The sequence below is a fragment of the Lissotriton helveticus genome, chromosome 6 (genome assembly GCF_964261635.1).
Source record: "Lissotriton helveticus chromosome 6, aLisHel1.1, whole genome shotgun sequence".
Taxonomy (NCBI): domain Eukaryota; kingdom Metazoa; phylum Chordata; class Amphibia; order Caudata; family Salamandridae; genus Lissotriton; species Lissotriton helveticus.
The window spans coordinates 1,296,495,901-1,296,510,182 of record NC_136067.1 but is presented as its reverse complement, the minus strand read 5'-3'; the positions used below and the strand labels follow the sequence as shown (position 1 = coordinate 1,296,510,182).

Below are 14,282 nucleotides of genomic sequence, written 5' to 3'. Positions count from 1 at the left end.
TTCTCCCCATCATATCCTTTTTTTATTCTCACTTTTAAGCACGTAGTACTCGTTCTTCAGTTTGTTCCCTTTTGTGTTTTTCTCAACATTGTAAATCCTCCACTTTAAACACAAGCAGATATCTGAAAAGCAAATATAAAATACATTTAACTTTATATCAGATACTATTAGATTACATACTGTAAGCAATTGAGTAGCTAGATAAGTGGTTATGTCAGTGTGTAACGGCCTGTGTAAGTGTCTGATTAGGGGTGTATAAATGGGTATATGAGTGGCTGTAGGGGTGGGTGACTGGGTGGTTGAGTAGATGTGTGAGTGAGTATGTCAGTGCCTCTGTGGGTGTGTTACTAGATGTGTAAATATCTGTGTGCACGTGTTCCTAGGTGTGATAGTGACTGGGTATCTAAATGGGTACGTAAGTGGCTGTATGGACTGTTAATTGTGTTAGCGGGTGTTTGGGTGTGTAACTGTGTGTGCAAGTGGCTCTGTTAGTGGTGGATACGTAAGCGGTGTTTGGGTGTGTAAGTGCCTCGGTTGCTGTCTGACTGGATCTACTAGTGTCTGTATGGTTTTGTGAATAGGTATCTGAGTGTGTGTATAACTGGGTTGTATGGGTGTGTAAGTGTATTTGTAACCGAATGAGTATTGGGTACATGAATGGCTGTATAGATGTGAGTGGGTGTCACAGTGCCTGTATGGGTGGGGGTGTGAATGACTATTTAAGTGGATGTATAGGTGAATAAATAGGTATGTGAATGGTTTTATGGATGTGTGATTGAGTGTGTCAGTCACTGCCTGGCTATATGAGTAGTGGGTACATAAGTGCTTTTGTGGAAGTGTAACTGTGTGTAAGTGCCTGCCTGACTGTGTGAGTGGGTGCAAATTACATGCTATTAAATTACATGCTATAAGCAAGCATCCACATCTAATTTCAAACACATTCTTTCATACTTGCTTAATAAAATAACTATATTTTCAGTATAGCAATTCCTCTTCCTCCTTCGCTGCTCACTACATTTTTAGTTAATGTTCTCATCTAACTTCCCTTCTATTATGCCTTTCTACTGTAGTATTTAGAAGCTACACATTTTCTTTCAGCTTATATGCACTCATTGTTTTTTTGTATACTTCTTATAGTACAACCTAATTACTTGTAAAATCTCTTTGCTGCTGTCCAACTTTTTTTATATCTGTTTTCCGTTACAAATCTCAAGTCCGAAATCCCTCAAGTCTCTTCCACTCAGTACAAAAGTACCAATAATGGCTACCTTTCCCACTGTGCTCTTTGCCATACTCCTGTACTTAGTAAATCAAAGAGTTCCTTTAATTTTTTGTTTTTTGTTATACCACTTTTAAATGGGTACTGTTTTTAACCCTTTCTATGATTCCTGTAAAGAAGCTCACTTTGGTAGATATTTTGTGGATCCGCAGTTCCTTGGCAGCACTCAGTGTGCCCACTCCCCCACGTGTGAATCCATGGCAGAGCTGCGGATTCACACAACAGCCCTTAGGATCATTCATAATCTGCTGTTAATTTTTTTTCCATTAATATTTATTTAGTAAAATATTGTCTATTACATGACGTGCACTCCCCAATGAGCATTTTATGTGCACCAGTCTGCGTTTCAGTTTCACACTTTAGTCTCTTTTGTTCCTTCTGCCCACACTCTTTTGGTTCCATTTCCATATTCCATAGTAGCCATATTTCCAATAGTCTCTGCTACCAGTAGGTCAAAAGTTCACGAGACCTTCCCTCACCAGCATATTAGCTTCACATTAACTGTAGCAGGTGTGAGTGACTGTTTGCAATCCCAAGCATATCCCAAACAACACAACCTATTTTTATTTTCCCAAAGCCAATCACAGTCACTTTTTCTTCTTAACATCACTACCTAAATGTAGTTCCTTACACATTTCCACCATCCAATCAATTGTTATTTTATATTTTACTTGCTGTCCTCCATTGTAACTGCCTTTCATCTTCAAATCTGCCTCTTTCTGCTCAGCCTTTTCCTGTTTTCTACCTCCTGCCTATCTCCAAAATGGTTAGTGTCTGGATTGTGGGCAGTAGTTTTGTTTTGGGACAGAGAGAGTGGTAGAAAGAGTGGCATCGACCTAGACCAAGTTTACCCAATTTAGACATTACTTGTATTGACCAGAGAGTTTTATAAATTGCTGCTTTTGGTTGAAAGCATTGCGGGTGGCCAACAACCAGACCTCATGATTGTGCTCTGTGGTGGCAGTGACCTAGGCACAATTACTGGGGTAGGACAGGAAATCCTAAAGGATGCCTTGCATAAATTAATCCCACTTTTCCCACATACTGCCTTGGTGTTCTTCAACATTTGCCAAAGACTGAAGTGGCAGTGGTCAACCCAGTTTTGTCCGCAGATAAAGAAATCCTGGAAACATGTTAATAAAGCAGTTTCTGCATTTCATTTCTCAGAGATCTCAACATGGGCTCTTTATACAAAACAACTTCTGCTTCGATATGCATGGAATATATCGAAAAGACTGAATCCTGGAAACATGTTAATAAAGCAGTTTCTGCATTTCATTTCTCCGAGATCTCAACATGGTCTCTTTATACAAAACAACTTCTGCTTCGATATGCATGGAATATATCGAAAAGACTGAATCCATTTCACCGACATAGGCAACAGGGGGTTTATCAACAACTTAAAAGTTTGCATCCTGTTCTATGTGTAGTTATCATCTGCACACCATAAACACAAATGCTCTTTTCAGAGTACACCCTTTTCCCAAACACTGGTTCTTTCTGTTTTCAAATCCTTCTTTTTTCCCAAATTTCTCACTCTGATCTGTGGATCTGCAGTAGATACTCGGACAAAGAGGGGGTCTGCAGGATATGTTGCAGACGGATCCATGACACATCTGTTCCCAACGAAAAGCACACATTCAATACAAAACAACATCACAATTAATACAAACATATCTTATCACAATTTATATAGCTGTATCACTGCCTCTGTGTGTGAGTGGCTGTGCGAGGGGCTAGATGGGTGTGTTAGTGGCGGTGTGGATGTGTAAATGGGTGTGTGTGCCTGTGTGGGTTTTTGAGTGGTTTCTTGGATCTGTGAGTGGGTAAATGGCTGTATGAGTGTGTCAGTAGGTGTGTGAGTGGTAGTGTGGGCATGTGAGTGGTTCTATAAGTCACTGGCTGTGTGGTTCTGTAAGTGACTATGAAGTGGCTATATCGGTGTGTTGAATCGGTGTCTGAGTAGTAGTGTGGGTGTGTGAGGTGTGTGTAAGTTGGTGTGTGTGTCTGGGTGTATGGATCTGTGATTAGATGGATGTGTTATTGGCAGTATATGTGTGTATGTGGGTGTGTGAGTGCAGATCTGCAGCTCCGTTCCCAGCCAAAAGCACACATTCAATAAAAAACAATAATACATTTAATATGAAACATATCATATTGTTGGGGCTTCTGGGCTTTTGTTATGCCACGGCTTACATTCCAATGCTAGTTGATTCCACATGGGAACCATGTCCCGATTCACAAACTGGCAACCTCAACTTTTCTCTCAAGTTGCAGCCAGCCAATCACGGCACTGCAGTTGGTGTGTGGATCTGCGGATCCACAGTGGTGACTCCCATGTCCCTAGAGGTACATGAATCTTTTTTTCTTTATTAACTCCAAAAATACTGATCAGTTTTACATCCAATTGCAAATAGCGCTCTTTCTGTACCAAGATCTAACTTTCTGCCACATTTGGTGTAATTCCGTTTAGCGGTTCGGGCTGTAGTCGTGTCTAAAATCTCTAAAAGAAATTGCATGGGGAAAACGTGTTTTGGGACCCCCCTTTTTATAGACCCCCGCTTGACAAATCACTCCGCCAATTTCCAGACCGCAGTTGAAGAGATTGGCACACTACCTTTGAAAATTTCATGAAGATTCATCAAACTGCACCAAAGTTATTAGCAAAGCAAAAAATGCTTTCCCTATGGAAACCAGCTCATAACTATCTACTGGCGACCGTGGGGAAGTGGGTGCCTTAAGGGCTGTTTGAGTGAATGACTGGGTGTGTAAGGTGCTGTATAGGTGAGTGAGTGCCTGTTTGGTGAGTGTTTATAGTTAAGTGAGTTGGTATGAGAGTGACTATGGAAGAGTGAGTGCTGTAGGATTAGCTGTATGTATGAGTGAGAGGCTGCGTGAGTAGTTGTATGGATGTGTGAATGGATATGTAAGTGGTTTATGGATGCGTGAGTGGTTGTATGGGTGAGTGAGAGGCTCTGTTGAGAGGGTGTATGAGTGGCTGTATAGGTGAGTGACTGGTCATATGATAGGGCTCTATGAGTGGGTGGATAAAGATAGAAATTTGTGTGTGTGTGGGTGTATGAGTGGTCCTGTGGAATATGTTGGGTGATATCATTTGAGCTGTCATCAGTGATGTCAATAACCATGTCATGGGTGATGTAATATGTGAGGTCATAAGCAGTGCATTACAGGGCGTAAGTTATAGTCTTAGCCTAACTATAACGTCCCTGTAACGTTTGGCCTTTTTAGTGCATTTCTAAGTTTTTAAAAATTCTATTTCGTAACAAAAGCACCTCTGTAACCCTCGGTTTCTTCAGTGAATTTGTAAGGTTTTTAAAATGTTATTTCCTAACTGTAACGACTAACCTTTGTCACTAAGGGGTCGATTGTGATGCCATTTGGAAGGGCTCCGAATCTGATTCGGGTTTGCCATATCCGATTCGAAACCCTTGGTCCTGACCGAATCGTATACAGTTCGCAACGATCGATTAGGATGCACGTAAACCGGTAGGGCTGTCCGATTTGTTTCCAAAAGGCATTCGGACAGGTCGCGTCTTTCGAAGCCGAATCGTACTGCTCTATGGACTCTGTTTACGAGCGAGCGATTACGATGACCGATTCGGACAGCCGTTCCGATTCAGTTTCTCCTGAACGAATCGGCTGCCGGAATCTGTCTTTGAGGGCTCGAAGCAGGCCCCCCTTCACACGGGGCCCTCCGAATCAGGCCCATGGGGATACCCAAGGGACCCCCACTTTCCAACCATGCACAGTGTGGCAGACACCTTGGGGGGCCTGCCACAGGGTGCAAGTTTTCCCCAGCCACCTCTTTCTTCAATGGGAGCCTGTGTTCTCATTCGGAAGTTGAAGTCCGAGCGAATTGTATCCGAAAGCATCCAGATACATTGATTCTGCAATGGTAGAGGCCCAAGTCCATGCAGGGCCTTAAAAACAATACAGAGTGACTTGAATTGTATCCTCTGTAGAATAGGGAGCCAGTAAAGCTCTGAATAAGCCTGAGAGGCTGAAGAGCACCTTGGTATCATTAGAGCTAACTTGGCTGCCATTATCTGGATCCTCTGTAGTCTCTCGATCAAAAATGTTAGGGACTACAGCAACAAAGAGTTGCAGTAATCCAGTCGGCTTAGGAGGAGACTCCTTACTACCAGTGCTCTAGCCTGTGTAGGTAGTAGTGGAAGAACTTTCCGAAGCATTCTTATCAGGGAAAACCAACTCCCAACTGTTTTGTTCACATGAGTTTCTAAACTCAGCTTATTGTCAAAGCTAACTCCCAGGTTACGCACGGTCTCTGAAGGTGTCTGTGGTACATCCGTCGGGATAGGCCAGAACCTAGAAGAACTTGGAAGAGGGGCTTTCCCAACTATGCAGTGTAAAATTTCTGTCTTGTCGCTGTTAAATAATAAGTAATTGTCTTTCAACCATTGTGCAGTGTCCTGCGTACACGCATGGAAGTCTTCCATTGGTATAGAATGGTTTCCTTCCAGCCACAAGATAAGTTGAGTGTCATCCGAATAGTTTACTAGATTAACATTGTGTGACTTAATGACAGCCATCAATGGGCTCATATATATGTTAAATAAAATTGGGCTAATCGCGGACCCTTGTGGAACACCCTGCTGGATATTTGTGAAGTCTGATCGATAGGGAGGGAGGGCTACTGCCTGTTGTCTGTTAACTAGGTAGAATTGAAACCCTTTCAGTGCCATACCCCCTACTCCAACTCCAGCAAGCCTAGTCAATAATACCTCATGATTGACCATATCGAATGCGGCGGACAGGTCCAACAAGATCAATATAGCTGATTGTCCCCTGTCACCGCTTATTCGAAGGCCGTCCAGGGCAGTCACTAAGGCAGTCTCTGTCCTGTGCCCTGGACGGAAGCCAAATTGCACATCCTCTAATTCATTGTTGGTTTCTAAAAACTGTGAAAGTGTCCTGCTAACTAGCCCCTCTATGATCTTCACTGGGTAGGGTAGAAGGGATATAGGTCGATAGTTTTTTGGACTGGAGGGGCAGAGCGAAGCTTTTTTCAAAAGTGGTGTTACTATTGCTTGTTTCCAGCAGCTTGGCACTGACCCACTAATAAGGGAGTGGTTACAGATCAATCTGGGGGGCGCTAAGAGTTTTGAGCACAGTGCTTTCCATATCCTATGAGGTTGTGGATCCAAAGCGGAGCCCGAGGAAACACTAAGGGCCGCTTTATTAAAAGCCTCATCCGACGGTGGTTCAAAATAGTTCAGAGTGCCATCTCCTGCCACAGTTACAATTTGAAGGCTGGTGGGGGTAAGCTTGGAGGGAGGAGTAGTCACTGCTGCTTCCACCCCTCCCTGCATCCAGGTGCCCCTGATCTGACATATGTACATTTAAAATAAGGGGCAGAATGCTGGAGATGTTCAGCCCCCACCATCTATTCCCAGACACAAAATACAGGTTTCTGTGTGCTCGGCTAGGCCCTTGCTGTTATCTCCTTTGCTCCTAGTTGGCCTTTTTTACTTGGGAAGTTTAGCAGAGGTGCCAAGATGTGTGTCCAGAGATCACTCTTTCATGTATACTTAAGCCTCATTTCCTCATTTGTTGCAAACAATGTTAAGACAGAAATGTGTTAAAGGTGTTCATGCAGAAGTTACATGGTCTGACAATTTGTGCTATACGCCACCAATGTGGCAGTATCAAGGACTAATATGAAAATGATGATTCTCATTCCATGATTTCACATATATGGAAAATAGGCACTGGCAAACACAACAAGGCAGGTTTGCATTGTTTTGATGTCATGTAAGCTGAAAAGAAAGGTATACCTGTGATACTCACAGCAGACACAGGGTGAAACCTTTATTCCATGCATGTGAAATTGTGAAGTAAAACATGACCCCATTAACTGCATTAAACATCTTCATCACCTGCGATATATGTTGTGACATGGCACAGCATAACTTTCTGCAATATGCCCTGGCCATACAAGGATCTTATAAATGCTCGTAAAAGCCAAATCCTACAATTGATAGCACAGGATGGTACTAGAGAAACGACCAGTCTTTAACAAGCACTAGCTCAGACAGTTCTAGCCCCTACCTTCTTGTTGTATTGGAACATATACAGCAATTTGATTTGAGAGGCAGACCTTCCTTTTTTCAATTACTTAATTTAATTTATTGCAGAGATCTGTCTGACTTGTCTGGTAAGACTGTAGCAAACTGCACTTGTGAAGAGTTCTACCACTGAGAGGTGTTTGATCTCTTTTCAGTATTTTCTTCCAAAAAGAAGAGTTTAGATATCTGAGGCAATGTGTAGTACTTTGAATACATTCAATAAGCCTCCTTTCTCAAGACCTGTGTATAATTACTGCCTTGTTTCATAGACTTGCAATCCCTTCCCCCACAGTTAGAGCTGGGCCTGAGTTGTAAATGTGTTCATCATACTGTCTGTTAAAAATATGTTTTGGAAATATGCAGTACTCTGAATTTGCCTGTCACAGGTGATCAAATGCATATACCAGTGGTGGTGGGAGAATAGAGCTGCATAGCAATGTTTCACTCTCAATAACTATTTTGTTTTCTCACAGGTTATACATTTGTTGAAGAGTAAATATCAGTACAGTGAGAAAGAAACAAGCATCCTTTGTGAAAAGTACCAAACCAAACTCCTCCATGAGTCTTTCGATCCGTCTACCGTGAATATTGACCAGCAGCGGGCCCTGTACTGGGAAGAAGTGATTCAAGCAACTCGGACTTCAGCAGTGTCCAAACATATGGCAGCAGAATGCTATGATCTTTGGAAGTCGACACGACTGCAACATGTAATATTAGCTGAGGATACAAGGCACATGCTCACTGAACTTCGGAAAATGTGCCTATTGCTTCTGTTGACTAATGGGGAAAAACATGTGCAATGGGAAAAGATTGATGCATGTGCCTGCAAGTCATACTTTGATGCCATTGTTGTGGGTGGGGAGCATAAAGAGGAGAAGCCATCTCCTTCTATATTCCAGCATTGCTGTGACATACTTGGAGTAAAGCCTGAAGAATGTGTCATGGTTGGTGACAGCCTAGACACGGACATTCAGGGGGGACTCAATGCTGGCTTAAAAGCAACTGTCTGGATCAATAATGCAGCACAAATGGGGAGAAAAGATAATCCCCTCCCTGCACCGGACTTCATCATTCCTTCTGTGCTTGACCTACCTGCTATCCTAACTTAAGCGGTGAAGAAAATGAAGCTCCAATAACATGCACACATTGTTGGCAAAATTGAAGTTAATTCTCATTTTGTTGTATCACCACGTTACTGGTTTCACACCTTTTTTCATATTATCTATGCATCACGTAAAGTGGTTTAAATGAAGTAGTGGATCAGACATTGTTTGTAATGACTAATTAATAATGTTGATGAACTGAATGAGATTTGAGTACATATTAACAAAAATTATCAGATGAATTGATGCCAAAGTGTTACGTGCTTTTTTGTATTGTACCACTGAAAAGCCGAGTTACAATTTGATGTTTGTCTTTTGAACAACACTAAAAGAACATGAACAGAAGCAAGCATGCAGATCACCACTTCTCTGCAATCCAACTGCCACAGACACCAACCAAACGCACTACTTCCTCTGCCAGCCTACAAATTGCTTTCAGTATATTCCTTGGATCAATTTAGGACTGATTTTGGGTCACAATGACAAGGGAAGACCTGGCGGATTTACTTCTACTACAATCTGTTCCTCTAGGGAGACAAAGTTTGCACTTTTTTCCAAGTCTGCTAGATGCAGTCCTCCTGCTGCGTGCTGAAAATATGCAACTGGTTCAATGTTAAAACCTAGATACCCATTTCTCAAATATTTTGCTTACCTTATTTGAGTGTGAGTAGGGTGTTGTGAACATATGCACTAGAAGTTTGCTAGGTTGCCTGAATTTCTTGGTTTACCTCCTGTGCTGGGGAAACGTTACAAGATGGAAAGTAAAGCAGAAAGCAAGGAAAGTACATTGCAATTTAACAAACTAGTAGGTTTATTGATTTTCACAACTGTTTAACATGGTCTGTGGAAAAGAGAATATATCACCCCCTATGTGTCATGGGGATTTAGGAGTAATGGAAACTATGGAATAGCTCTCCGATGCCATTAGGAGGCACTGACACCAGGTCAGCGAGGTGCTTGGAGCTGTAGTTACGTCATCAGAGCTATGTATAAAGATGCATCCCTATGGAGATAGGATATGTCCCCTGGGCAACAGACAATAGTCCGTACTATGAAGGTTTTCTTGATAAATTGTAACTGTAAATATAAAGAGACTTCTTTGCATGCGTTGTGAACAACTTTTTTATTGGAACTCTCACATCACAGTTTGTTGAAAAGACATCCAATCTTCATCATAAAGATTACTTCAACTCCCAGTCAATCAATCAATCAATCATGCCATTTGTATAGCGCACTACTCACCCGGGAGGGTCTCAAGGCGCTTGGGGGGAGGGGTATGCTACTGCTCGAACAGCCAGGTCTTGAGTTGTTTCCTGAAGGCGAGATGGTCCTGGGTCAGCCGAAGGTGGATGGGGAGGAAGTTCCAAGTCTTGGCAGCCAGGTAAGAGAAGGATCTTCCTCCGGCGGTGGCTCTTCGGATGCGTGGTACGGCTGCGAGGGCGAGGCTGGTGGACCGTAGCTGGCGGGTGGGCGTGTAGAAGGTCAGGCGGTCGTTGAGGTACTTGGGGCCCAGGTCGTGGAGAGACTTGTGTGCGTGGGTGAGGAGCCGGAACGTGATCCTCTTGTCGACGGGGAGCCAGTGCAGGTTCCTCAGGTGGCTGGAGATGTGGCTGCGTCGGGGGACATCCAGGATGAGTCGGGCGGAGGCGTTCTGGATGCGCTGGAGTCTTTTCTGTAGCTTGGCTGTGGTTCTGGCGTAGAGGGCGTTTCCGTAGTCCAGTCGGCTGGTGACGAGTGCCTGGGTGACAGTCTTCCTGGTCTCGGTCGGGATCCAGCGGAAGATTTTGCAAAGCATACGCAGGGTGTTGAAGCACGATGAGGAGACGGCGTTGACTTGTCTGGTCATCGAGAGGGAGGGGTCCAGGATGAAGCCCAGGTTGCGTGCGTGGTCGGTTGGCTTGGGTGCGGTGCCCAGGGCTGGGGGCCACCAGGAGTCGTCCCAGGCGGAGGGTGAAGATCCCAGGATGAGGACTTCCGTCTTGTCCGAGTTCAGTTTCAGGCGGCTGTCCTTCATCCACTCGGCGACGTCTTTCATCCCTTCGTGTAGGCAGGTTCTGGCGGTGTCGGGGTCTCTGGTGAGGGAGAGGATCAGCTGGGTGTCGTCGGCGTAAGAGATGATGTTGAGGTTGTGCTGGCGTGCGATGGCTGCGAGAGGTTTCATGTAGATGTTGAAGAGGGTGGGGCTGAGTGAAGATCCTTGCGGGACGCTGCAGATGACTTCGGTGGCCTCGGAGCGAAACGGGGGGAGGCGGACTCTTTGTGTTCTTCCGGCGAGGAACGAGATGATCCACTCCAGTGCCTTCTCTTGGATACCGATGTTGCTGAGGCGCTGGACTAGGGTGCGGTGGCAGACCGTGTCGAACGCAGTGGAGAGGTCCAGGAGGATGAGGGCCACTGTTTCCCCCTTGTCGAGCAGGGTCCGGATGTCGTCGGTGGCTGCGATGAGGGCGGTCTCGGTGCTGTGGTTGGCTCTGAAGCCGGACTGCGAGGGGTCGAGGGATCCGTTCGTCTCGAGGAAGGCGGTCAGCTGTCTGTTGACGATCTTCTCGATGACTTTAGCAGGAAAAGGGAGGAGCGAGATGGGGCGGAGGTTTTTGAGATCGGTGGGGTCCGCTGTAGGTTTCTTCAGGAGGGCACTGATCTCGGCGTGCTTCCAGCTCTCCGGGAAGGTGGCGGTGTTGAAGGAGGCGTTGATGATGTCCTGGAGTTGGGGTGCGATGGTGGAGTCGGCCTTGTTGAAGACGTGGTGTGGGCAGGGGTCGGTCGGTGATCCGGAGTGGATGGTGTTCATCGTGCGGGCTGTGTCTTCGGTGGTCACCGTGGCCCAGGTGCGAAGGGTGGCAGTGGGGGGCGTTGGTTCGACGGTTGGGTGCGTGGGTGAGGCGCCGAAGCTGTTGTGGATGTCGGCGATCTTGCGGTGGAAGAACGAAGCGAGGGAGTCGCAGAGGTCTTGTGACGGAGTGATGTCTTTGGTGCCGGTGCTGGGGTTGGAGAACTCCTTGACGATAGTGAAGAGCTCTTTGCTGTCGTGGGCGTTGTTGTCCAGTCGTTCCTTCAGGGATTTCTTCTTGGTGGTGCGCATGAGCTGGTGGTGCTTGCGGGTAGCATGTTTGAGGGCGGTCATGTTGTCGGTGGTCTGGTCGAGGAGCCAGGCTTTCTCGAGGGTGCGGCAGGTCTTCTTGGAGTCCTTGAGGTCGTCGGTGAACCAGAATGCATTAGTATTCTCCATGTAATTTTAAATCCTCCCAATGCATTTCGGCACAAGGTGCCTTCATCTGGGGATATTCTGTGAAAAGCAATATCATACAATGAGGGGACTTCTATGTACATGAAGTAAAGCCACGAAAAACTGTTTACAATGTGATCTACTGTGTGAAATATCAGAGGTGAAAAAACGTGCACACGATAGGAAGAGATTAAAATATGGTGAAACGTTGTGAACAACGTGGTGGTGCGCTCATCCTCATCCTCATCCCTTTGATGTCATCAGAGCTATAACACGCTTTGCCTGCTTCCTGATGTCAGTTACAATTTTCCCACACCTTTTGATGGGGGTCTGGACCTTTACGTCAACTCTTGTGAGGAAAGCTTTGGCCACTTCATTAAAGGTTTTGTTGCAATGATCAGGATATGTGATATGTCTCCAATGAAAAGATTATGTTTGATGCCATGTTGTTTGTGTTATGGTCATATGTTCATTTATAACCTACACGACAACTGGTCGTAGGTTCTAGGCGTACCATGTTGTTGTGTGCCTTTTGCATCCAAATGTACCCTAAGGCAATCCAGGAGCGCAAAGCGAAACTGTTCACGGCTTGTGCTGAGGAAGACAGTAGTAGTTGTTGGAGTAGAAAGTCAAGGTTCTGGTCACGGGTGAGGTCTAGGTCACTTTCTCTCTCCTCACCATCTTCAAAGTCTTCTATGTAGAAGAGGTGGTGAAGAACTGGTTAACCCACTTACTTGGTCTCGGCGGCGGGGGAACCGCCCTAGTCTTCCATACCTTCCATACTTAGTAAAAGGAGACAGAGGAGCCTTCGTCTGCAGGAGGAACCCAGATTTATTTTAATAGCCCGGGCTATGGAACAGAGTCCCAAGCTAGTCAGAGATAAGACAGAGGAGGCTGCTACTTCACTCTGTAGCTTACAAGCCTTTTATACATTTTTCATCCCAGTCGTGTGGTTGTTAGTCCATTGTTTAATCAGGGCAGTGTTTGCAGTTCATAACCAGATCCAGACGATGTTTGTAGTTGGTGACCTGGTCAAGGCTTGGTACACAGATCATTGTTCACTCGGCTTGATGAAAAGCCGGTCTTTCAAGTCATTGTTTAATCACCCAGATCAGGGCCCAACAGTCAGACCATTGTCCAGATAACCTGATCACGGTGTCAAGGATGTTTACCAGGCTGGGAGCAGGAGATGGGAAACAAGCTTGTTTACACAGGGCGTGGGTGTCTCATGGCTTTCTGTTGAACTGCAAAGAACAGGGTGTTGGGTGTGTGACAGATCCTGGGCAGAAATGCAGGCTGCAAGAAGGTCTCTGTCATGTCAGTTTAGATTTTCCTCAGGCATCAGCAGAAACGACCAGGTGGGTCGCGTGGAAGTGTTTGACACGAGATGGCAATGAAAAAACAATGGCGTCCCGGTACAAATGATGCCGATTAGAAAAACACTTTTTATCAGACCTCCTTTTGCCATTGAGTGGCAAATACTTTAAGAAATGTCAATGTTCATAAGACCATCTGTTTTTTGTTGGAGCATCATCATCATATTGGTGTTGTGAATGTTAGAGGGTGGAGGCTTGGTGGTCTGGACACACATTGTACAGAGCACTGGCAGGCACTGAAAGCACAACCAGCAGGAGACCAAGACCGCTACTCCCAAGGCAAGGAAGATGAGGACCCTCCAACCCCACTGGGAAATAAGACCCCAGATCCAACCTGTGAGGGACCAGTTGCCTTCATCCAGATGAATTTCAGAAGAAAGGCGATGCAGACGTTGGATGGCATCGTACACTGTAGGTGCGTTGTCTGGGATGTACACGCAGCAGCTGGAGCCGATCAATTTACACACACCACCACGATCAGCAAGGAGGACGTCGAGGACCATGCAATTTTGGAGCGTTATAAGGCGGTCTGCCTGTAGCTCTGCAGTGATGTTGGAGAGGGCACCAGCTGTTACTGTGATGGTGGCCTCAAGGATCTTAGTCAGTCCTCGTACAGCTCAACTGTTTGCCGTGGGGCCCCAGAGTGGAAGGAAACCTTAAAAGAAGTCCCCGGCTTCCTGGCCCGCTGTATCCTCGGCTGATATGACACCCCTACGTGAGCGGCGCAGGGCGCCCTTCATTGACAGGTGGTAGTCTCCATGGGTGGAATACGTAGGTGGAAGGAGGAAGGCCAGATAGCAGGTACCAGACCAGTTACGGGGGAGCCAAGTGTAGGCGGCAGTGCCACAAATAAAATAGGTGTTGGGGGGATGCCACCAGCTTCGGAGGAGATGTAGAGTTTAAGGCTTTAGTGATATCACACGTACTGGTATCCACTTTCTTATTCCCTAGGCCTTGGATGCAGACACTGCCTTGCACATTCAAGAGTCTTTCATTCCTCAGGCAGTATCCTTCTGGTGCGGAATCTAGAAAATGTTCGTCGAGTGGTTGAGTTGAATACTACCATCTCACCGAGTTCATCTGGTGGTAGTAGCAATGTGGATGAGCTGGTCGGGCAAAAAGGAGCATTGGCATTGCCAGATCTGTTCCGCCAGAAGTCATCCCGAAATGTTCCAAGGACAGAATTGGCCG

The 14,282-nt window shown here is 45.7% G+C and overlaps 1 protein-coding gene across 3 annotated transcripts in view; it reads left to right on the top strand.

Moving 5' to 3' along the window:
* NANP (N-acetylneuraminic acid phosphatase) overlaps positions 1 to 8,735 on the top strand; it is a 96,327-nt gene extending 87,592 nt beyond the window's left edge. For all 3 annotated transcript variants that reach the window (XM_078649041.1, XM_078649042.1, XM_078649043.1), the window contains one exon: positions 7,860 to 8,735. In XM_078649041.1, the coding sequence (XP_078505167.1) occupies positions 7,860 to 8,495 (636 nt within the window). In that variant the 3' untranslated portion in view covers positions 8,496 to 8,735. The remainder of the gene's footprint in view (positions 1 to 7,859) is intronic.
* Positions 8,736 to 14,282: the final 5,547 nt, after the last annotated feature.